The sequence below is a fragment of the Etheostoma spectabile genome, chromosome 11 (genome assembly GCF_008692095.1).
Source record: "Etheostoma spectabile isolate EspeVRDwgs_2016 chromosome 11, UIUC_Espe_1.0, whole genome shotgun sequence".
Lineage (NCBI taxonomy): Eukaryota > Metazoa > Chordata > Actinopteri > Perciformes > Percidae > Etheostoma > Etheostoma spectabile.
The window spans coordinates 2,609,589-2,635,154 of NC_045743.1; the positions used below are offsets into that span (position 1 = coordinate 2,609,589).

A 25,566-nucleotide genomic window follows, 5' to 3' on the forward strand; every position below is an offset into this window, starting at 1 on the left:
ATTAATTCTAATAATTTGGTTTGGGATTCAATTTTTTTTGCATCGCAAATATGATCAGAATCATATGAATGAAAGCAGATTTTTGAATTAATGCGCCCAATTTTTTACACCGTAGAAGCACATTTTATGACATTTTCAGCCCAAAACCTTATCTATAAAAATGTTGAATTTGTCTATTGGATGAAACACACAAAGCTTCACTGTTAATGAAGATATTTATTAAGAAAAACATTTCGAGTTGCTTTTATTATGTTTAAGGCAGTACTCAGTACCAGCGTAGCACCTTATTTGTATTACAAATAGTTGTGTATTTATTTTAATGTAATTGAATCTTTTAAAGGGATGCAAACATCTACTTTTTTATTATACTTCATTTTTGTTAAAAGATTTTTGTAATACAGCATCTGCTTATTGTTGAGTTGGTTGGTCGGTCTCAGCCTTTTACAGCCAAATATGCTTTGTGTGCAGTAATGTGTGTTGTGGTGTGTGTGTGTGGTGTGTGTGTGTGTGTGTGTGTGTGTGTGTGTGTGTGTGTGTGTGTGTGTGTGTGTGTGTGTGTGTGTGTGGTGTGGTGTGTGTGTGTGTGTGTGTGTGTGTGTGTGTGTGTGTGGTGTGTGTGTGTGTGTGTGTGTGTGTGTGTGTGTGTGTACCCTGTCTGTCTGTCTGTGGGTGGGTGTGCATGCATGCATGTAGGTCTTACTCAGGCAGAACAAGCAGTGCTTGTAGAGCTTCTGTAGCATCGGTGCGCCAGGCTGCAGAGGGCCCAGCGCTGGCAGGAAGGAGCGGAGCCAAGAAGGTTAGTGCGAGAGTAATCCCCATTCATGAGCAGAGATGTATTAAGATATCAAATCAAAGTATCAATATAAGAATGTGAAAATTGTAAAAGCATGTTTTATCCAGTGGTGTCTGTCTGCTTCACAAATTCGTATTCTTCTTTTAGAATTTTCTCAAATCTTGCACCACTACAGCACTTTTAATTGAATCTGTGTGTTTTGTTGGTGTTATGTATTGTTTTATGGCTTTGTTGTAAAGCACTTTGGGTACCTTTCGGCTATTGTAAAGGGCTATACAAAATAAACTTGATTGATTGACATACGAACCATTAAGTTTAGAAAACACTGGATTAATTTAAATTTTATTGTATTTTCTAATATTATATGGTTTTGAATGTCAAATCGTAATCTGAAAGTATTAATAAGTAACCAAAGTGGGTCAAAATGTAGTGGAATCAAAGTACTACTTTTAATGACATTTTGAACATGTTTAGAGGCTAAAAACATGTTTTAAAACTTGCCCTGTTCAAGCCTGTTGGGTGCTAACTCTAGCAGGAAGATAACACGGTGTAGGCAGCACCGATTGGTTTAGTTTTTCTCTCTACTGACGGCACTCCAAATTTACAGACAACAGAGCGTTGTGTTGGAATTGACCAGAATTCTCCTTTAAGTACAGTTCTTGAGTGAATGTACTTAGTTTTGTTCCACTGGTGTTTGTGAGACAGATCTGGTGGCATTGATAACTATAGCAATATACTATATATAACTATATAAATGACTATATAAATCTGATGTCATAGAAGTACTGAAACATGTTTAATTATATTTTAATTAACATGTATGTTTGTTTTAATGTGTCAGGTAATGAATGCCAGAGAAAAGAAAATTCAGATTGATGACTGCACTAAGCTCACTGGTCATCTCCTCGTGGTGCTTCCTAAGTTACTGTCCAAGGTATTTATTCCACATGTAACTGTCAATATATTTAGTCAATTTCAATTTCCTCGCGGGAGTCATCCCAAAAGGATTAATAAAGAGAAGTCTAAGTCTAAGATCTCCATGCTGCAGATTCTGGGCTTTATATTATGATTAGGTGTTGATGATGATGATGATGATGTTGTGTTGTTGTTGTGTGCAGTTTTCAGGTAGTTGTGACATTGTTGCCTCCCTGATGAAGATTCCTCAGCACTTCCTCTTTGAATGTCTTGAGGCTGACAACACACAGGTCTGCATCCCAGCCTTTCACCCAACTCAAACAATGTCATGAATAAGGAAATGAAAACAGGAGTGGGTTGACAGTTTCTTCACCTTTTTGTCTGAATAGTTTTTTGTTGCTATTAACAGAGTTGTGTTAACCAAAGTATTGGAGTTTTTCTTGTCCTCTTCCTCAGGCTGTATCCGGCCTGACGGCAGAGATAGGGGCTGTGTTGGAGCGCCACTCGGGCCCCCCTGTTCTGGAGGCTGCAGCCCGTACGTTCCTTAGTCTGTGTGGGGCGGAGACGGCCTGCTGCTCCGTGGCCCGGGCCGCCAGAGACTCTCTGGTCCAGCGCTGGGTGGATCAACTGACAGCACTGCTGGGGGACACCCTATCACTTAAGGTGATAAAAGCTTTAGTGCCTAACTATTTTCTATTAGTGAACTGGCTTATTGATAATCAGATGTGTGCACATCAGACTACTGACTGCCTGTGACTCTTGCTGCCGGCCTGCAGATCAGGCCTGTTTTGTTGCTTGCTGTCTGATGTGTTGTGTTTGTTACTTGTTGTTTTGTTACTTTTGCTGCATTGTGCCTGCTTGATTATTGGTCTGTGTACGTTTCTTTTACGTGCTGACTGTATTAAATCATTTCAAGGTATATTATTTTTTTTAGGATGCTATTTTAAAACTAGCCAGGGACAACATGAAAATTAACCTGTTGAGCAAACTCTGGCTCATTTACGGTTAGTTTGCTGTTTATTAATGAGCACTGTCAAATAAACAAATAAATGAAATGAAATGCAGTTAGTTTATATGTAAACCCTATTTTTCTATTTGAAGTATTACATTATTTTGCTTCTTCAGGCCTCTAAAAACCTTAAATCAAACAGAATAAAAATCATTCATTGGTTGAACTGATGTCCACACAAAGGCCTTAACCTGTAATAACATGCATATTTTCAAAGAATAAAGAGCCTTCACAAGATGTCTCATTGTTATTATGTTTGTGTTGGCAGTAGCTCAGTCCGTAGGCAGTTGGGTTGGGAACTGGAGGGTTGCTGGTTCAAGTCCCCTGTTCAATCCAGGGTATGGAGTGTGGACTGGTAGCTCAACAGCTGGGAGGGGTCCGGCACTGGCAGCCCACTCACTCTGACAACTCTCCATTAGTGCATGTATAGGAGCTGAGCGTGTGTGTGTAATTCAGGCCTGTGTGTGTGATAACAACAGAGTTTAAATTGTAATTTCCCCATAGGATCTCAATAAAGAGTATGAATTAAATTCTTTCCTATTCCTTTGTTGTAGGGTGAGAGTCAAAGTTTCTCTGCTGACGAGGAGAAAACTGGAGAGATTTTAGCCACACTGAAGAAACTCCGAGCTTTCCACAAGTAAGATTTGAGTGCCGTTTGTGCCCACAATATTCTGCTAGCGATGTGTATTTATTGGCTGAGCATATACGTATTTCTTCTTGTTTTGTTAGCTGTCATGACCTCCTCAAGTGGAACGTGTTTGAGCTTTTGTCTCCTCTCCTGTCAGTGGAGAGCAGCGAGGGAGGAGCACCGCCTGAGGTACCAACTCTGCTTCTTTCAAATCAAGAATGTGCAAGGGTTTTGGACTTATTTATTCAGCGCCCTTTCTAAGTGTCCTCACATTTCCTCCCTCTTCATTTTTGTCTGAAGGTGCTACTGGAGGTGCTGCAGTGTCTGTGTTACTGCATGCTCTGGTCTCTCAACACCAGTACTGAAACGTTAACCTCCAGAGTGAGTTCCATCTGCTTCACTTTTCGGGCGTTAAGCTGGTGCTTTTAACTAGAATGAATATAAAGATGTAGAACTAAGACAATGAGAAATCTGGATGAACAGCAGAAGTAGTGGAATGACTAATCAGCAGCTATTTCAATAATAGATATTTTCGTTAGGTGGTCTTTTAAAGCAAAGTTTCACTGGTTTTAGCTATTCGAATGTGAATATTTTTTTACTTTATTGGTCCTCTGTGATAGTTTAATAAATATCTTTAGGTTTTAGACTGTTGGTCGGACAAAACAAGACATTTTAAGAAGCCATCATAGGCTCTGGGAGCTTGTGATGGGCATTTTTGAGCAAATTGCTGACATTCTATAGTCCAAACAACATCAGTAGATTAGTAAATTATGAAAATAATTGTTAGTTGCAGTCCTACAGAGAATGATTTAAAAAAAAAGAATACAGTGTGTGACAATATGCAAATTGTAGCAAGTGGGACTGTGCTTCTAGAAAGGCCCATAGTAAGTGAGTTCTTTTTGACACATCGCTTCCAAATTAAATTTTGCAGTTAAATACTGCACTATTTATCGCTATCAGTGAGCCTTGTTCTGAAACCGGGTGTGTGTGTGGGTGTGTGTGTGTGTGTGTGTGTGTGTGTGTGTGTGTGTGTGTGTGTGTGTGTGTGGGTGTGTGTGTGTGTGTGTTTTGGGGTTTTTGGTGTGGGTGGTTGTGTGTTTTGTGTGGCGTTCTTTTCCTGGGGGTCCCTCCCCGCATTGACTCACCCTGGGGCCCGGTTTTTTTTCCCCGGGGGACGACCCCCGGCCCCCAGGGGCACGCGGGGAATCAAAAAAACCCACCCCCCCCGGGGCCCTGTGCTTTCTTGAAAAAAAAAGGCCCACCTTTTTTACAAAAGTTTTTGGGGCCCCTAGGGTCGGGGGGTTTCGTGTGTGAAAGCTGTGGGGTCTTTACCCCCCGGGAAAGTGTGCATCAAAAAAAGCTTATTTTTTGGTTCTTTGGTTATTCCCTTTTTGTCAGAACTTTTTAAAATTTAAGTTTCCCATTTTCTCCGCCTTTTGAAAAGGTTTTTTTAAAAAAACCCCCTTCCCTTCAAAAAAATTTTATTTTGTTTTTTTTTTCTTTTTTTTTTGGTCAATTTTGGTTTATATTTACTATAAACATATATTTGGCTTTTTTTTTGAAAAAAACCGCTTCAAAAAATTTTTTAAAAAAAAACATTTTTTATAGGTTTCCTTATTTGTTTACTCCAATGTGTTCATTAAATAATAGTTTTTTTGTTTATTTTACTAGTTCTTTTTCTCTTAAGACCTCCGGTTTCTGGAGAGCAGAAATTTAAAAACCTTTAACATAGGATCTTGGACCTGGTTAGTGACGGGGTATAAAAAATTAAAAAAAACCAAATTTTTTTTTTTTGGGGGGAACGGTCCCCACGTGACATTTTTAAAATTATTTCCCGAAAGATGACGGAAAGATCCCCCTCCGTGTTGGCGTCTGGTTGACCCGTCCCAACCCTAGGTTCCCCGGGCAAAAATGGGGTAAACCAAACCCTGCAACCTTAGTAGATCCTACGAGGGTCCCATTTTTTCTCTCAACTTAAAAATATTACAAAAAGGTTTAGAGATAAGTCTTTTTCTTTTAGTTTGTTATAACATTTTATTTTTAAGGTTTTAATCCGTTTAGGGACTAATCCAATACCCCCCCCGGGATTTAAAACACCATTTTTGCACTCCAAACTCTCAGCAGTTTCCCTTCTTCACCCTTCTGAAATGTAGTTTAAAACTTTTACAGCCAATTTTTTAAAAATGAAAAATGGGCCAGAAAACTAAAAGTTCATTATCAACAATATCCCAGTTTACCCTTTATAAAGATTGATGGATCAGACGAAACAAGGGGGTGCCAACCAGACCGATAAAATTTTCAGGGCCCTTTCCAGCAGTGTGGCCCTTCCAGCAGTGGGCCCCTTTCACGCGGGGGCCCCTTTCACACAGGGGGCCCCAATGGTTTAAAACCCCTGGGGACTGCAGACAAGGGCTAAAACTGCCCCTAATATTAGAGGGGTTTAATGCTAAAAAAATTCCTTGTAGCTGTACAGTAAAAATATTATATATGTTTAAACTTTTTTAACAAATAAATACTATTTGCACTTTAAAATATCTCAAGCCCAATTTCGCCCAAACCTAAAAAGTGAAAACAAAACTAAAACTATAATTCTATATCCAACGCGGATCCCCAATACTCGGGCAGCAAAAATTTTTTTGAAAGGCTCCCCAAAAAAAAAAAACGTCAGGTTTTCCCCTGTTGGGTTTTCACTCTCTCCGTTTGTCTTCTTAGCTTTCTCAGTTCTTCCCCTTTTTCTCCCAGTTCTCCCATGACTTGAGGGTTTCTAACCCGGGGTTGTGATGCCCGCTCGCAGGGGTCTTGGTTCTGGCATGAATGAGGATTTTTTGAATCAGCATTATTTCCCCCCCACCCCCCTGGCCCAAAAAAACCTTTCCCCTAGCTGTGCTAGGGGGAAAACACCAAATTTCCCCCCGGTGTTCAACCTCTCAATCCGGCGCGGGGCTAACGGGCTAACTAGTGAGGTAGCAGATTTTACGTTTCATTGCAAAAAGAAAAGCTTTCGTCCCCCAGGAAATCGGGAATCAGAGAGCCGAGGGAAAGAAATGGAGGCATAATATCCCAAATTGACTGTTTGATCCACGGGAAAAAAACAAAACTGAGGCTGCAATAGCAGTGCTTTTACCTATACAAATGAGTCTGCATTTAGCGGGCTTTTAGCCATAAAAAGTTTTCTGCAGGCTGTTCCTTAGCCTATACAATGAGTCGCTTAGCGTGCCTGTTGCCTATACAAAGGAGTCTGCAGTTGCGTGTCTTTTACCAAACGTGAGGAGCATTTAGCATGCTCTTTTACCAACAAAGGGTCTGATTTAATGTTGTTACCCTATAAAAAGGAGGCAGAGTTAGCAGTCCGTTAGCTAAGAAAGTGGGCTGCATTTTAGCAGGTTTTTACCATACAAAGTGGCAGCAGTTACGTGCTTTTTACCTTAAAAAGGGGATTCTGCTTTAGCGGCTTGTTACCTATAAAAAGGAGGCAGCAGTTAGCAGTGTCTGTTAGCCTAACAAAGGGGTCGCGGGGCATGCCGTTAGCCATCAAAGGAGGACAGTTAGCATGCCTGTTAGCCATCAAAGTGAGTCTGCAGTTAGCAGGCTTGTTACCTATAAAAGTAGGCACAGTAGCGGCTCTGTTACCTAAAAGTGGGGGCTGAGTTAGCATGTCTGAGCCAACAAAGTGAGGAGCAGTAGCAGTGCTCGTTAGCTATACAAAGTGATTCGGCAGTTAGCAGTGCTTGTTACCCTTTATCAAAGTGAGGCAGCATTTAGCGGCCTTTAGTATCAAAGTGTTTCTGCAGTTAGCAGTGCTCTCTTAGCCTATACAAAGGAGGCAGCAGTTACGTGCTCTTAGCCTATACAAGTGGCGATTTGCGGCTCTTTTACCCTATAAAAAGTGAGGCAGCATTAGCAGGCTCTTTTAAATAAAAAAAAGGAGGCGCATTTAGCAGTGCTCTGTTAGCTAAAAAAAGTGGGCAGCATTTGCAGTGCCTGTATATACAAAGTGTTCTGCAGTTAGCAGGTTGTTACCAAACAAAGTGAGGGCAGTTAGCAGTGTTTTTCCCCTATACAAGTGTTTCTGCAGTTACATGCTCTTGCCTATACAAAGTGTTTCAGCGAGCAGTCTTTTTAGCCTATACAAAAGCATTCTGCTTTAGCAGGGCTCTTTTCCCTTAAAAAGGAGTCGCAGTTGCATGCCTTTAGCCTATCAAGGAGCTGCATTTGCAGGTTTTTTAGCTAAAAAAGGGAGGCTGCTTAAACAGTGCTTTTTTACCCTATACAAATGAGGGCATAGCATGCTAAAAAAGTACGGGGAAACCCGGCGGTTCAAAAGCTTGCGGGCCCTTTTTAATGCTCAGCTGCTCCCTAACACCGAAAGGAGAGCAGTGTCCACCTGAATAAACTTGGTTCTGTCACACCTGCCGTACTGTGCCAAAAGGTGGAGGCACACTTTTTTTGGTTCTCTCTCTTGTTTTGGGGTTGTTTTTGCTCTGGGAATTATTGAAAATAAAATCTTTTAAATCCCGGGCAATAACATTACGAAATTGCACCAGTAATTTATTCTAATTTTTCGTTAGCTGACAGAGACAGGTAGGGCTTCGCTGCTGCAATTTATAACTAAAACGTGAAAATTAAAACTACAATTACAGAGTTAGTTTATTTGGGGGTTTTGTCCCTTGCATGCCAGATTTTGGGTCAAATTTGGCAACCTAAATTCCCCTTTTAGGAGAACAGAAAGGGGCAAGCCCCATGGTGCTCACGGCCTGCTCCTCTCCAACCTCCTGTGCAGCTGTTTCAGCCCAGTTCCAAAAACCGCAGACCCCACCAATCCTTTTACCCCGCACCAACTTTACCCCCGGGGCAGTTTTCGGGGTGCAGCAGTAAATCCAGTAGCAACGACAAAAAGTTTTTAAAGCAAGGGTAACGTTGGTCAGACCCCAAATTAGACGTAATATGACAAAAAAGTGGTGGGCAAAGCCCAACGCAATTCAATTTTATATTAAAAAAAAAATACCCTAAATAAAATGGCCCCAGGGCGACGCCGCACTATAAAGGAGTTGGAGGGCCAGCACGGGAATTCTTTTTCCCAGCAGCGCTCAAAACCACTTACTTTTGTTTAACTTAAGAAAGCCAAAAATTTTAAAAAAAAAACCCACTTGGGGCAGAGATAAAGCTGCAATCGTGTTTTTTAGAAAAATAATTTTTTTGTCAAAAAAGACTCTGGCTTAAAAAGAGAGCAAATAAGGCCATTTTTTGTAAACTTGGGGCATCAAATCTGAAAATTTAAAGTATGGGGGATAATATGTTTTTAAAAAATCTGCTCTGTGTCATCCCCGGTTTGAAATAAAGGGCTTCCGTTGTCCCCCCAGTATCAGTTTATTAGTTTTTTTTCATTTTTTGTGTAAAAGGAAGAATTTTACTGGTCAAAAGCTTTAAATATAAAAAACGGGCCGAATGAAACACCGTCAATTAAAAAATTCCCAAAATGTAAACTCTGCAAAACCATTAACCCATAAAAAAGGATTTTAAAGTGTTACAACTATTTTTTTTTTTGGTAAAATTAAATTTATGAAAACCAATCCAGAAAACCAAAAAAATAGATTTGCTACCCACCCCAGGGACAAAGGGTAAGGGAAAAAATACCCCTTTTTGACCCCCCGGTCCCCAGCGTCCCGGGGCGCCCCCCTCCTGTCCCACCCCCGGGATCAGTGCGATCCTCAAACAGGGTTCCCCTGACTCGTCCGGTCCCCCCCTCACCTTCCCCATCCCCCCCCACACGGTCCCTGAGTGGCTGAGGGGGGGGGCCCCACCTGCACGTGCAGTTATAGGAACGAGCAGAGCAACGTGGCGCAGCAAAACAGCGGAGCTACAGAAAAGGACGAAGAAACTGAGGGAAAAATAAGTTGGGAAGTAAGTAACCTGTTTTAGTCTTAAAATTAGACAAGCATGGTTAAGTTTTTGCAGTTATTTTTGCAGTCATTTTTATATTAGCGGGATTTTTCCCAGTGCTAACAAAGTAGTAGCTTTCAGGGGCTATTACGATGCATGAAAATTTTTAAACTTTTAGTAGTTTTTCATCATTTTTTGGTTAGTATGTTTTTCTGCTTTTTACGGCTGGTCTCAACTTTTCTAAGTTATACTATAAGATGAGACACGGGGGTTGGCGGTTTTTAATATTTGAGCGTGGAAGGGATGGGCTGGGTAGCAGACTCAGTGCAACATTTGTCAAATTCCCAGTCAGTCAAATGTGAAGGGGTGGAAACAACTTTTTAGATTTACAGGCTGTTTGGGGGTTTAATTTTCAGCTGGTTGCTGTTATTTTAAATTAGGGGTTTTTCTTTGTAAGATTCTGCTTTCATTTTTCCAAAAATCGCAGTGCTTTGTTTGCACAGGGCCCAATTTAATCGGGTTGTTCTGAGGTAAACGACCATAAGGTCCAAAACGGCTTTTAACCCTAATTTTCATCCTAAAAACCATCTCCTAGAAAGGAATTTTTCCTCTTAAGCATGGATTGATTTTTTATCCCCACAAGCTGCAAACAAACCCTTGTTATTTTGTTACTCAATGAATTAAAGTAAGGGGGGTACTGGGACCCTTAAAAATTAGATTAAAAAATGATGTAAAAACAAGGGGATGAGTGTTCATGAACGTTTTGTTTAACCATTGCGGCAGGTCACCTATGTCGGGCTGAAGGAACGTTCCAAGCCTGGGTGGATATAAGCATTTATTGGGAACAGGAGGACCTACAACCCCAAACGATTAAAGGGGGTTTTTAAATGTGATACAATAGGTAATAAATTTCACCAAACTTAAAAATTCCCCTGTTGTTTCAATGGGGCCTCTTACACTTTAGGTTTTATTTTTAAAAAAGAAAAGGGGGTTGGGGAGGGGGGGCCCTGGCCTTTAGCTTTGGGAAAAAGGGTGAACAGAAACCAGTAGCTGATTAAGGGAGTAGACAATTTTTAAAAATATGCATATGAAGAATAAAACAGCCAAGTTAGGGGGAAAAACCCCTATTTATTGTTTACGTCATTTCTTCTAAAAATTTGATTTTAAACAATTTTGAGTTTAAAACGTATCGATGTTCAAAGGGGCCCGTTATGTTGTACAGAATTTTAAATTTTTAAGGTTGTTTGGACATAAATTTGCATTGGGTCGTTAAGAGGCACAAAGGCTCTAAAACTTGCCCCTTTAACTTCTGTTTAGCCTCTTTAAGCGTGTACACCAGCACGGCCCCGGTTTAGTTTTGGGGGGGCCTTTTAAAAAAAATGTATCAAATCACTTTTAACCTAAACAAATTACTAATTATTTTATTTATCTGTGCTAACATAATAGAGATTTCATAGCTTGATACTCTTTAAATGGTTTTTAAAAAAAGGTACCGACGTTTGGTTGTTAGGGCGACCCCATCCCCCGACCCCCCCTTGTTTGCCCCGGGGAGGCGTTGGAATCCCATTACGCCCCCACCTGGTCGCTATTTGCAAAGCCTATAGACTGGCAGTGGTCAGGGATTTATATTTCCCCAAAAAATAATTTTTTCTCGTAAACAGGAGCTGAATTTTTTTCCCAATTCGTTTTAAATTTTTTTTAAATTTTTAAACCCTACAGATCAACAACGGCGACAGTTTTTTTTCCATAGGGGCCAAAAAGGGTTTTTGAGTCATCTGTCGGTAAAAATCAATTTTTCCCAAAGAGAAAAAAACGTTCTTTAGCGTGTTTATGTTTTAACATATTAAAAAAAAGGAAATAAAAAAATTTAACAAAAGACACAGCGCCCTAAAAGGGGAACCCCCCAGAGGGAAAAAAAACGTAACAAAGCTGATGTAGAAATAGAAAGGGCCTTTATTTGTAAAGGGTTATGAATCGATTATTTTTAAAATATTCCCAAAACGAAAGAGTAGCTTACATACTTTTCCCCCCCTGGTACACATTAAAATCGCTAAAAAAGGCCTAGAAAAGGGGGGGCGAACAGGAAGATCATTTTCCCCTTTTTCTCTCTGCTATTTTTCAACTTTACAGAGCCTCGGATTTACGCATGTTTTTTGGTCGCCTCGCCCCAACACACACACACACAAATCACGCAGTCGGGCGGGGTTTGCTCTTTAAATGAAATTCACGAATCAAGAGTTACGTAAGCTCTCGTATGTCAACGACACAGAGACTGGGGGACGAAGCATGGTGCTCCGTTTGTGTTTTTAAACGATTACACTGGAAAAGACCCTTCAATGTACAGGACGTACGGCAGGGTTTTCAAGCTTTTAGGAAAACTGGGGTATTTGGGGGAAAAGTCCTCAACCAGCGGGCATTTTTACGAAGGTAGGCCAGGACTGCTGTGGGGTCATTTGTTGAAGGCTAAGGGACATCAGGGTGCTGCAGATGCCATGAGGCCTGGTTCATGTGGAATCGAGGTTCAGTTTTTCACTAACTGGGAGTCAGCCCTTTGGAAAAAGTTGCGCAGATCACTGTCACTTTAAAAGACAACAACTTTTTTTTAAATTTAAGTTAAAACTACTAAGTTATATTTAGCCAAATTATGAGATAAGACATTTTAAAAATTTTTTTTAATTAAATTATATTTATTTTTTTTTTTGTTTTAAGAAAATTGTGGGTGGGCCTTTGAAAAGTGGGGGGGAGGCCCGTAGGCCCCCCTGAGCCGTGCCTGGTGTACACATAGCTTAGCCCCAGTGTTGCCTGCACCAATTTGGTCGGGGGGGGGGGGGGGGGGTTAAACAAAAGTTTTTTATATTTATAGAGCAAATAAATAAAAAGTCCCCTCCCCTTTAAGTAAGGGATGAAAAAAGATTTTCCCCATTTAAAATTAATCACCCAAAAAATGTTTTCAAACAAAGCTTTTAAAAAAAGGGTTAAAAAAGTCTGGAAAAAGCCTAATTTTCCCTAAAACTCATTTGGGGTTTTCGTATGAATCCCGTTACTCCTAAAAGGCCCTTTCAAAGGACCACACACAACCTAGAACACCGTGATAGGGAGAGCCCGCGAGAACTACAAAGACCGGAAAAGAAGAGAGCCCTGCGCGCTTCCCCCCAGCACGGGGGGTTCTTCTAAGGTTAGTTTTTCATTCTCAGATTAGGGCCCCTTGGGGAATTGTTTTACATTTATAAGATTTAAATAGTTGGGGGGAGTAAATTTTCAGAACAATCTTTCCATATCTGCGCTTCCTGGTTTTCCCCCCAGTGGAAAACCTAATCGTTTCATTTCATAAAATTTTTTTTCTTTAGGAACCCCCAAAATCCAACGAGGACAGCGGACTTGGGGGCCTGGTGTTTGAAAACCCGCTTTCCCCAGGTAACCCACAGACTAAACCAGACACCTGATTGGCACAGCCCGCTTTTGGAGTATTTTTCACCCAAACTAACAACATAGGGTTGGGGAAAATGAAAGCCCATTTGGGGGGTTCAACCCTTTGGGCTGCAGCTTTTTTTCCGCGAGAGGGGGTTTTTTTATCTAAAGTTTTGATACGACAATCCAAAAAGGAAGAAAATTTTTTTTTCAAGGGAGATCCCACACGGGTTTAAAAGTCTGATTTCCCCCAGAGACGGGGGGCCCCGGTCTAACCCTTCCCTTCCGGGAACCCAGATTTCCCCCTATAAACCAAATGGGGAGCTTTTTGTAAAAATTATTTCCCAAAAAAAAGCGATGGGCCCAAAAAAAAGGTATTTCTTTCAAAGGCGTGGAATTGACCCCAAAAATTTTTACAATTTTGGGCCCCGTTTTAAAAAAATTTTTTTGTAGTTGTTTCATAGTATTATGCAAAGTGTAAACAAACGGGGCTAAAAAAGGAGCGAAAAATACCAAATAATGACAAAGCAGCCAAAAGAAATTATTGGGATTAACGTCATTTTTTTCCCTTGATATTTTTCACTATAAATTTTTCAGAACCCCCAACATCAAAAAGAAAAAAAAGGGAAATGCTTTTGACAGGGCTTTTAAAGCTCCCCCTAGCCCCCCTTTCCCCAGAACCTGTTGAGAAAAAAGTTTTTTCAATCTCGCCTCTTGATTTTGACCCAAACTTCGTGTAAGCTGTAATTTTAGATTTTTTTTTTGGAATGACAGTCCCCTTTTCTTTTTTAAACCCCGGATGACTGAATTTAAGGCTCGCTGCTACATAAAAAAGAACTCAAATTAGTTTGTATATGAAGAAAAAGGGAACCCCATTTTAGATATATGGGGGGAGAGAAAATGGTGCACAGAAATCATCATACACATGCAATAAAAATTTTAAAATGTCATCACGGGGGGTAGATAAATTTTGGGCACCCCACTACGCCTAATGAACCCTGCCCATTTTTGGTTTTTTTACATTAAGTGCATCATTTAACATTTTAGCAATTTTTTAAAAATTGCTCATTTTGTTTCCCATCCCGTACTATCAAATTTTCTTTTTTTTATTCATTATTTTTGTATTTGATGAGGAATTTTTTTTATTTCATTTTAATCTTTGTGCTTTTGGAGATTTTTCGCGGAAAAACCCCGGAATTTCCCTTTTTTTGGGGGATCAATAAAAACCATCTACTACACACTATCTATCATCTACTACTTTATCATTATCATCATCTATCTAAAAAAGTTTAGCCTTTCTAATTAGCCCTTTTTTCAAGAAAAAGGGGCAAAAAAGTTTTCAAGTTAAAAAATAAACCGGGGGTTTGAAAAATGGGGGGGGGAAAAAAGTTTAAAAAAGGGGGGAGAAAATTTTTTTGGGGAAAAAAAAAAGTAAAACGGGGGAAAAAATTAAGGGGAAAAAAGGGGGGAAAAAAAAGGAAAAGGGGAAAAGGAAAGTCCCATTTAAAGGGGGAGAAAAATAAAAAAAAGGGGGAGGGGGGGGGGGGGTCGGATTTTGGCCCTTTTAGGGAAGGAAAAAAAAAGGGGTTGAATTTTGGTTTTTTGGAGGAAAAAGGACTGGGAAAGGAAACAAGAAGAAGAAGTGCCTATAGGGAAACCTAAGTTTTTTTAAAAAAAATTTAATTAAAGTTTTTGGAAATAAAAAAAAAAAGGGTAAACCCCAAATTTTTGAATTTTTGGGGGCAAAAAAATTATGGGAGGGGGAGGAAAGGGGAGGCCCGAAAATTTTTTTAAAAAGTTAACGGAAAGGTGAAAAGACAAAAAGCAGTAACCCCCAAATTAACCAAAAAAAAATGAGGGGGGGACAGTGGGAAAAGGGTTTTTGGTTCTTTTATTTTATAGTTTGGGGATAAATTATGTCCCCAAAATATTGTAAAAAAAACAATCAAAAGGAGAAAATGGTTATCAAATGAGGATGAGACTTATTGCAGATTTTTTGTTTTTGGGATTGTAATTTGGTTTCCCCACATAAAGATATTTCCACTGGGAAAAACAAGTTAAAATAGGAATTCACCCCGAATTAGAAATGATTTGGCCTTTGGGCCCGTTGATAGGGGTTGGGGGGGTTATTTACCAAAATTTTAAAAGGGGACTAAAATAATTGGTTTAAAAAAGGGGATTTTTGGATTTTTCAGATGTTTTGGTTCTCGGGTAACCCCAAAACTCCCCGAAAACCCCCCTCCCCCACTCGCTGTTTTTTGTTTAAAAAAAAAACAAAAAGGGGGGGGTTTTTTTGGTAGTTGGAACAGTTAGGCCCCGTTAAAATTTTTCACTTAACCTGTAATTGTTGGGGCTGGTTTTTTTTTTTTTGTAGCCCCAAAGCACAAAAACTTAAAATTTTACAAATCATAAAATTGCCCATAGGAAAGACGTCACCAGGGGTTTTTTTTTTGCCCTTTTATTTGCCAATTTTTTTTTTTAATTTGTAAAATTTTGCTAATTTAAGGGTTATTTTAAATTAAACTAAAAAATCCCCTTTATTCCTAAATTTTTTTTTTTTGTCTGTTTTATAGAAACCCAAGAAAGGATTGGGCAATTGGAAAAGTCCCCAAATTGGAAAGAAGGGGCGGGTGCTTGCCGGGGTATTAAACCACAAAAGGGGACTAAAAAATCAAGATGGTTTTTTCCACGGGGGCCCCAGGGGTCTGGTTGGGGAAAAGCTTCAAAGATTGTTCCCGCGTTGGTACACTTTTGTGTAGAGGGCTTTTCCGTGGGATTCCAAAAGGGGGCCACGTCAATAAATGTATAAAATACTTCCCCTTTGCAAAATTCCAATTTTATATTTTCCTTGTTTTTTTGGCAAAACAGCCCGGCTCATTTCACTTTCAAAAAAGTGGGGCCCTAGTCTACCAGGTTTTTAAACGGTTTACGGGGCCCAATTTTACAAAAGAAGACTTTTTCTTTTCCTTTTTTAAAAAAATTTTTAACTTTTCCCTCCATTTTTAAAGCCCCAAGTTTTTTGGCAAAGAAAACACAAAGACTTGTTACCCCAGAGTAGGGGAAAAACAAATAAGTTGGGGGTTTCCTAAAGGGCTAAAATCCCGGCTTTTTTATCCCCACCCAAAGGGTTCGGAGATTTTCTCAAGAGCAGGAAAGGACATTGGCTAGGGGAAAAAAACTACAGGAAACCCGTTAGCTTGGCCAAAAAAAGGTTAATCAAAAAAATTCAACCCCAAACAAAAGGTTCTGTACCAAAAAAAAAACAATGCCCTTTCCGAACCTTAAGCCCCCCCCCCAACAGGGGGGGGGGGGACGGTTTTACATACTATTTTGAAAGTTTGGGGGTTTTACAGAACCCCCGGTTTGCTCCAAGAATTTTGGGGTTTCCTTTATTTTGAAAGTTTAAATTTTAGGCAAATATTTTAAAACTTTTTTAAAAAAAAAAAAAATGAAAGGTGTGAAAAATTTTTTGAAAAAAGAAACAACATACGAAAACAGCTTTGTAAACAATTTGTTTTTCTCAGGGCGGGGAACCATTTCATTTAGAAAAATGATTTTTTTGTATGGGGTTCAACAACTGATAAAGGGACAGGAAAAAAAAAAGGGAAAAACGTTTTTTAAAGTTTGAATAAAAACCTTTAAAAGGGTGGTTCCAAAAAAATGGGTTTTTTAATTTAACCCCAAATGCGTTGATTTTTTCCAAACAAAAACAGTGGTCCCAGGGGGAACCCCAAAATTAGGGTAGTTCCCGGGGGGAACCAAAAAGGGTTTAAAATTTATTTGAGGTTTTTGTTTTAAATGTTTTTGTTTAAAAAAAATAAAAAAAATTTTGGTTAAATATGTTTTTAGACCTTTAGAAAAGGGGGACCCCGGTGCTGCCTTATTGGAAAAAAGTAAAAAAACGGGATGTTGGTTTTGGGTGTTTGGTGTTTGGTTGTGTTTTGGGTGTGTTTTTTTTGTGTTTTTTTGTTGGTGTTTTATAGGAGAAACGTACCCGGATCCCCGCTTTTTGGAGAGGGGAATCGAGTCTCTCCCCTCACAAGCTGCGGGCCCCCAGGAAATTGTTTTTCAATAGGGCCCCAAACTTTTGGGGTTTAAAATTTTTAGTTTAAATTTATTTTTATTTAGGTTTTTTTTTGTGGTTTAAATTTAAAAATTGGGATTTCTACGTTCCTCTAAAACCCCCAGTCCCAAACTGCAGAGGGCGCTGTTGACCTTTGTGTGCATGCACATCTTTGTTGGACCGGACTGTGACAGCCAGAGCAGCGGTGAGACATCGGCCTGTTTACATGAAAATATGTTTTGCTTTTTGTTACTCTACTTGGATGTTTGAGCTTCTCTGTGCACAATAATTTAATGTGCAGTTAGACATCCAAATTTTTTTTTTGTCACATTCATCTGCTGAAGTTGAGTTTTTCTCTGCTCACCTTAAATCGGAGTTTAAATAAACGGGTATAGATTTTTGCATATCTATACATTCTGTACATTTGGTGATGAGGTAAATAGGGTAGATGTAATTTAATGAAATTTTAACAAGCTAATGGATAATTGACCTCTTTTGGGTGTTGAACGGTTCTTTAAATTAAACCATGTGAGTAGTTTAGAGGGAAAAGTCTGTTTGGCGGAGCAGCTAACAGCTCATAGACAACTTAAATGTGACAACACCACTTTTTTATGGGCCACAAAGATAAAAATGTTTGGAAACCCTTGGTTTATTTCTTAATACATCGCATTTACAACATATTTGGTACGAGGTTATAACAAAGATCATATCAGAGATCATTAGAAATTCTTTTTATGCTAAATCTCTATCTGACAAGCAATCATAACTGCAGATAAACAACTGTAACAGTAAAAAATGCAATATTTCCCTCTGAAATGTAGAAGGGTAAAAACTTAGCTCTGCTATGCAAGTAAGACACACAGCTGCTTCGCAACTGTGTGTTTGACAAACATGTAGCCAGGCAGTGTGCGGGACACCCAGGAGTGAACACAGTGCAGTATTTACACAGTAGATGGCACTCTCACCCCGTCACAGCTCAGCAACTTTTCTCAGCCCTGCGCTGCTCAAAGTGAAGCATTGATTCAGTGAGCGGCTCAACGTGGTTAAAACATGCAGATATTAAAAGCATTGCCACACATTTGGCTTAATAACTCACTAATGCGAAGCTGCCCACTGACTGTAAATGGGGTTTGATTTCTAACCTGACCTGACAATTGACCCTCAATTACAAAGGCGGCCCTGTTAATATCCTCCGACCGAAACTGGCAGGGCTAATTTGTGTGAAAGGATGTTAGGCTTTGTAATGCAAAGCGATTCAGCTTGTAAATTGATGACGCCATTATGCTCCCGTCTGTTCTAAAATGAGAAAAACAAGATTGACATGTTGGAAATACATAGTGTTTTCTTTGTAAAGTCTTGCGGGTAAACTGATGAATCCATTCATGGCAGACTGTAACTAAAACACTTTATTATATTTACAATAGCTTCTATGTTCAGAAACATATTGCATCCAAATATGGGATAGTCCAGAGAAGTCAATAGCGGTCCTGGTGGGAATCTCTTAAATGTTCAAACAAATACAATACAGGATTATTGGTTTTTGAACATGTAATAAAAAGCTATTGTTTTATTGGATTTGCCTGGTAACAATTTTTTTTTTTTTTATACAGACAGTGTTTTCTATTAGCTGCTGGATCACAGATCACTCGGAGGGCAAGGGCACTGAGTTAAATCATAAAATCAGGGCAATCTCTTTCCGTGAGAAAATTCCATTAACTCTGGCTCACCTCTGAGCCTATTTTATTAGCCTTGTGAAAGATTGAAGCCACATGGTGTCACAACCATAACTCTAGTCTTATGTTATCTTTGATTTCCACCTGCTAAAGCCATTGTCCTCAAACTAACTAAAACTCTCTGCTTTGTTCTTTTCTTTTCTGCTATATGATTTCTCATGATTAATCACTCTCTTTCACTTCTCTCGCTCTCAACTCCACATCCAACCACATGCTTCAACTCCACCCGACTCCCTCAGTGAGTGAAAACTCTGAAGTGGAGAGGCTGGAGGACCTTCACAAACGAAGAAATCTGCTGGCGGCCTTCTGCAAACTGATAGTTCATGGAGTGCTGGAGACGAGCATGGCAGCTGAGGTCTTCATGTACTATGTGAAGGTAAAGGTTAATTCCACAAAGACACAGTTTAATATCGTGTTTATCAGCTTTCCTGCCAAAAGTGAGATGAAAAGATAGATACCACTCTTCTGTACAGTAGATATAAAGCTACAGCCAGAAGCCAGTTAGCTTAGCTCAGAATAAATACTGGAAGCAGGAAGAAACGGCTAGCCTGGCTCGGTCCAAAAGTAACAAATCTCCCTGGGGCCCTCTCGGATAGCTCAGTAGGTAGAGCGGGCACCCATATATAGAGATTTATTCCTCAACGCAGCGGGTCCGGGTTTGACTCCGACCTGTGGCCCTTTGCTGCATGTCCCCCCCCCCCCCTTTCATGACTTTAGCTGTCCTGTCAAAATAAAGGCTGAAAATGCCCCCCAGAAAACTCTTACTGCCAGCAAAAAAATATGTCGTCATAAAACCCCAACTTGCCAACTTGTCCTTTTTACACTTTAGTTTTAAATGGATCAAACCAACAATATATAACGTGTTGATTTGAGAGCTTTAGAGGTGCTGGTAGGCAGATTTTGTTACAGAGCTGGGCTGGCTGTTTCTCCGTTTCCAGTCCTTAAGCTAAACTAAGCTAACCAGCTGTTGGCTGAAGATTATTATTATTAGGGGTCCAAGCCCGAGGATGCGTGCACCGCGGTAATCGCAAGGCGATACGCGGTTCACACAGCAGGGCTGTGGAACCCTATTGTTTTCGCTAGGATTTTCCATTATCCATTATCCATTTTCCATTATTATTATTCCGCGCCGCATAAAAGTGGTGCTGCAGCCTAAACCGTACATGGTGGCGACGCGCCATTTTCAGGACTGGTCCAAAAGTCCGCAAAGACCTCAGCCAAAAAAATTCGCACACTTCCACCACTAGGTGGCGCTATACCAGGACAAAACGCGTTTGGCCCTATAACTCGCAAACCGTGCATCGGAAATTTAAAAACCTTACATCCACGCGTTCCCTGGATCCTACTGAATCTCGTGATATAGGCCACGCCCATTTCCGCCTAGACTTTTATGCGTGAAAAATCGCAATTTATCAAAAACCTACTTTTTCTAACTCCTCCGAGACCGTGCAATGGATCTGCACGAAACTTGGCACATAGCATCTCCAGACCCACCTGACAAAAGTTTGCATAAAGATTTTTTATGGGATAAAAATTGCGTGTGTTACGCGCAAACAAAGTTTAGTTGGTAGCTATGAAAACATTGCCGTTGCCATATCTCGACCAAAATAAATGCTATAAAAGCAAAACTTTACGATATTACTTGCTATGACCCCCTGAGGCTCTGTACCAAATTTCGAGAACATTGGCCCCTAGGGGGCGCTACAAATAAAAAAAGTGTGTTTTTCACGAACGTACTTTGCCATATCTCGGCCAAAATACGTGGTATCAACACCAAACTTGGGGTGATTGTTTGGCATGCCGCCCGGAGGCTTTATATCGAATTTGGTAACGATTCGCCATTAGGGGGCGCTATAATTAACATTTGTTGGTTTTGTCGACAAAGTCAATGCATTTAAATGGGAAATTTGCAATTGCAATATCTCTGCCGCAGTAAATGCTATAAAAACCAAACCGGTAATGATTGTTTCGCCCACCGCCCGGAGGCTCTCTGCCAGATTTGGTAGACAGGCCCTTCGGGGGCGCTCTAATCAACATAGGACATTTCCCCGGGTCGCTGGGGACGACTGGCGCGGGGAGGCTTGGACCCCGTTGAAACTGCGTGCAGTTCTAGTTATTATTATTATTATTATTATCCTTTTTTAACATTATTTTGTGAGGGCATTTTTTAGGCCTTTATTTCCACAGAACAGATGAAGACATGAAAGGAGAGACGGGGGGGGACAGAGGGCTGCAGGTCGCATCGAGCAGTAAACCTCTATATATGTGCGCCTGCTCTACCAACTGAGCTAACCTGGCCACTGTAGATTCATATTAAACAGACGGACAGACGCTTGCGTATTTTCCAAAATTAAAAAAACTATTTCTTTAGATATCTACAGATATCTCACTGGAGCGTCCCATTTTAATTTCCCTGTTTGTCCCCAGTACTATAACGACTTCGGAGACATCATCAAGGAGATGATGTACAGGACCAGGCAGATGGATAGAATAGAGAGTGCTCGGACACTGGTGCTCTGTTTGCAGCAGGTATAGTTGCTTCATACACATCCTGATAAACGTTAGCCTCAGCTACACACTGCAAGCTGCTGACGTGTTTTTCTTCTCTTTCCTCAGCTGTTTGTCCGTCTGAAGCGAGAGCAGGAGAGCGGCACTAGGGCTCACCCAGGGGTCCAGACCTTCACCTGCATCAAGGAGCTCGCCAGGCGGTTCGCCCTCACCTTCGGGGACCTCGTCAAGTTTCGTGAGTGTGTCGTCATGATCCACAGGTCAGCACGGGCTCTTGTTTCACTCCTGTTTTAATTGGAAGCAATTGTAAAAACTGTAAAAACAGCAGTCGATAAAACACAAGACATTAATGATAGTGATTACAAAACTGGAAAATACAAGATACCATGAACAGTAATCAGTCCAAAGGTATCATAAAAATAAAATACGATTTACAGTAACAAAAGTAGCGGTCACAGAAGGCTTGTATCATGTGGACTCGCCGACAGTCTTGTTGTCAAGTTGTTGTCTTGTACAACAGAAACTATGCACTATAGCTGTAAATCTAAATAGTAAGTACAACACCATTTTTAATTGTTTTTTAAGAATCAGAATCAGATTTTTGCGCGTGTCCAGACTCTAAAGTTTGTGTGTTAATACCTGCAGGAACGGCATAGAGTTTGTTTTCCAAGAGTTTAGTCAGACCCCAGAAACACCTACGCCACCGTACCTCTCCTACCTGACCATCCTCAGTGAGTTCTCCAGCAAACTCCTCAAACCGGACAAGAAAACAGTGTAAGTGCCGCAAGAAACATACAGGTTTCTTTCTAATGCCGTCAACTTAGCTTTCTGAAAGTCTTCTCGTCTCTCGTTCTCGTCCTGTGCAGGTTCTCCTACCTGCAGAAGCACACTGTGGAGCATATTATTGACCTCAGGGAGGAGTGCTGGCAGCCTCTCATCTACTACCGTGTTTCCCTGTTGGCTGTGGTTGAAGGAGAAGATGCCATGTCCTACGTTAGCTCCGACAGAAAGCTGCACCTGCCAAATCGCTCTCCCTTCTCCAGACAAAAGCTAGAAGGTGCTACACCGGAACCTTGAAATCAAGCACAGAAGTTGTACTGCATTGGCTGCATCATGTATTTCTCTTTTCTTCTCTTTTTTTTTAGGAAGCAAGTCCCCCTGCGCATTCAGCCCTGTCGACTCCAAAGTTAGTAAAGTTCCCAAGTCCAGCTTCAGTCTAAGGTGAACAATTCTTATTCATTTCATAAACCAGTTACACAGCAAATCTTCTCCACCTCGATCATACTAATAACCAGGGCTTTGATGCCAACATTGCTAGTCGATTTTTAAAGTTACCAGCCAATCAGATTTTTTTACTAGCCACATGTTTGTTTTTGTTTTTCTCCTAACTAACTTTACTACTTAAAGCAACACTATTACTTACTTTTAGCTGCGGCTGTAGTTCCAATGAGACAACCTGTAGGGGGACCGAAGTGGGAAAAGTGACATAGTGTTGCTTTGATTTCAGTTCCTCTGGTTTGTTGCGTACCTCGTAATCAATACCACACACGCTAGGCAAGTAGCCTACGGTTCTATGACACGTCACAACCCAGTGTTCATGGGAAATGTAGGATTAGTGCTACAAGCAGGGTGTATCAGATACGGTGACGTCCTAATTGTTGGCGGAAAACCGTGACAACACTGACTTGTTGTTTGCAGCCAACCTATTTAACCCTTGTGTTGTCTCCCTGTCATGAAAATCAACACTTTTGTTGACGCTTTTAATCAATGTTTTTAACTTTCTTGCAATTTTGTCCCTTTTTTCAACACTTTTGATGCTTTTTTTTCCAATGTTTGTCACTCTTTTGACGTTTTCAACACTATGTAACACTAACTTATTAACTTCAATTTTAAAGTATTTTATGGTCAACAAACCTCATTTATAGGAAATGATACCTAATGTTTGAGTTAGAAAAGCTGAAATTAGGAATTATTTAGACTTAAATTAAAGGAATGGATGTTGATGGATAATCACAGACTGGAAAATGTCAACTTTTACTCTGGTTTTCAAAACCACTTCAATTTGTTTTTCAAATGCTATAAAATTGAATAAGACTTGTTTATTTGTACATGCCAAAGAGCGTTGTGTGGAATCCATCATGTTATTTTGGGTAATTTAAAAAGAACATTGATGTAGGAAAACGGGTCAATTTGACCTGAGGACAACATGAGGGTTAAAGAGATGTAGTGTTGTTTTGCTTGATTCATCACCAGCCAAATTGGCTATTGTCTTTACTATGTTACCCGCCAAAATACATTTTTAACTGCATTTGGCGGTTGTCAATTTGAAGCCCTGCTAATAACTGTAACCTCATCTAACTCCTCAGCAATCAGGAAAGGACAACTGACATGGATCCCTTTTCTGTCCCGGTGGAACCTCCTGCAAAAAGACTGAGCATCGAGGGATCTGTCCTCAGCACCGGAAACGAGGCGGATAACGACACTGTGGAAGTCGAACTGTAACAATTAGGAAGTTGTAGGAGAATCGGTGCTGCTGTCTAGATGACGAAAACCTCACACTGGACATCACAATATTTGGAGCGAGACGTTTTCCTTTTTTTGTGTCTTCTCTGTGCTGATGTGCAGACTTCCCATTTTTGCTGTACATCATGTGTTATATGAGGACATAGTTTTAAAGGTGCCCTGCCACACCTATTTCATTACTTTGTGGTAATGTCTGAAGTTCTACCATGAACTCTTTAACATTTTTAAATAGTCCCACAATTCTAGTGTGGGAAGCCTGCAGGAAGACTAGAATTTGTGCCAGTTCTCATTAACATTCAGCGAGCTAAGCTGATTGGCTAACAGCTAGCCAATGAGAGCCTTGCTAGCAGCATCTTTTACCCAGTGCAACTGGGAGAGCTCATGAATAGTAATAGAGCTCAGGCAACATGACGTTCATTTTCCCATTCACCAACATAACACAAACACATATGGACCTATCATATTTCAAAAAATGCAAAACGGTGTTGTGTGGCAGGGCACTTTTTAAAGGATGACTCAACAATATTACATTATATATATTTTTTCATTGTCAACAAATCCCATGAAAAACAAAAACCACAAAGAATTGATTGTACTATTACTTTTGCAGCTAAAGCCTGATACATCTTAATCTTCAGTGCCATAAACCTCAATTGTTGCCCCTAAAGTCATCAATGATCAACATTGTTGCACTAAATCAGCGGTTCTCAATCTTTTGGTACCCCGTCATGTACGTCCCTTGGAATAATTTGACGTTGCTTATTTCTTTACACTTCTATAGCCTTAGTTATGAGAGAGAAATGTATTAGAAAGCTATTAGCCATGTATTATTACCATAATAATACCATACTCTTTGTTTGAGTTGTATATTTGTTAGATTAGAGTGTAATCTATAAACTGTTATAGATTTAAAAATAAAAACATGAAGCTTTTAGTGAAAAAGTAATACAAATTAATATATGATGATAATTTAAATGAATGTAATCTGAAAGCTTTTCCCAGACCTTTGGGGCTCGAAATTTACTGCACTAAATCATGTTATCCTACATGACAAAAAGCATGGGAACTGTAGTTTACTAGCGCACCAAATGATGTATTAATTCACAGATAAAAATAGTGTCCAACCTTTCACTCCCAACTAACACGCCGAAATAACACAAAACTAAAGTTATCAGCTGTTAAATTAAATGAGTTTATTTAAAACAAAACAAACTATTTATTTGTGATCAGTTTTTAAAGATTGTACATTTTCAGTAAAAACCATTGGAGATTTGAGTCTTTTCATGGGATTTGTTAAAAGGTAGAAATATATAGAATAACACTAGTCTTTCTTTATCCTTTTTAACGTCTAAGTTCTCGTATATTTTATTCACAGACCCCTTTCATTTGAGGACCAAGTAAATCAGTATGTGTAAAGCTTTTTCAATAATATACTTGAATGTTACAAGTAAGAGTAAATGATCCATCTTTAAATTTCACATTTGAATTACACTCCGGTCCAAAATTTGTATATTTGTCTTCTAGAGTACAATAATAATTTTGCTTAATTGTCCTGCCTGCCACTTTAGTATCTCTCTTTAAAAGAAATGGTTATGTTTAAGTTTGCCCAAAACTACTCATGTATTGCTGTACATTACATTACATGTCATTTAGCTGACGCGTTTTATCCAAAGCGACTTACAATTGCTATAAATATCAGAGGTTGCACGCCTCTGGAGCAACTTGGGGGTTTTAGTGTCTTGCTCAGGGACACATTGGTTGATGTAACACAGTGGGAATTAAACCCAGATCTCCCACAACAAAGGCATGTGTCATATCCACTGTGCCATCACCACCACCACAGTGCAGTTCAATTTAATCAATTTAAATTAATAAAAAATCCAAAATTTTTCCTAGCCATTATATATTTGTTTTTGAACATGTTTATTTCTATAAATGCCTTTGTGTTTCACTTAATACTTATAAAAACATTTTAATAGTAATTCACTGCATTTAACATCTGTATTTGTTTGTGTACAGCAGCAGCTGTATGGCAACGGACAAATATCGTTATGTTCTTTTGGTATTAAGCTGACCGACATCTATAGTATGCAAAATCTAACAGTG

At 39.8% G+C, this 25,566-nt stretch overlaps 1 protein-coding gene across 1 annotated transcript in view; it reads left to right on the forward strand.

Moving 5' to 3' along the window:
* LOC116698378 (cohesin subunit SA-2) overlaps positions 1-24,129 on the forward strand; it is a 32,170-nt gene extending 8,041 nt beyond the window's left edge. Inside the window, 17 exon segments of the mRNA XM_032530298.1 lie at positions 694-729; positions 732-796; positions 1,635-1,727; positions 1,912-1,998; positions 2,165-2,371; positions 3,272-3,354; positions 3,447-3,534; positions 3,646-3,726; positions 12,573-12,639; positions 16,797-16,901; positions 18,669-18,805; positions 20,857-20,958; positions 21,046-21,197; positions 21,583-21,711; positions 21,804-21,994; positions 22,083-22,158; positions 23,304-24,129. Of these exon segments, the coding sequence (XP_032386189.1) occupies positions 694-729; positions 732-796; positions 1,635-1,727; positions 1,912-1,998; positions 2,165-2,371; positions 3,272-3,354; positions 3,447-3,534; positions 3,646-3,726; positions 12,573-12,639; positions 16,797-16,901; positions 18,669-18,805; positions 20,857-20,958; positions 21,046-21,197; positions 21,583-21,711; positions 21,804-21,994; positions 22,083-22,158; positions 23,304-23,439 (1,835 nt within the window). The 3' untranslated portion in view covers positions 23,440-24,129.
* The last annotated feature ends 1,437 nt before the right edge of the window (positions 24,130-25,566 follow it).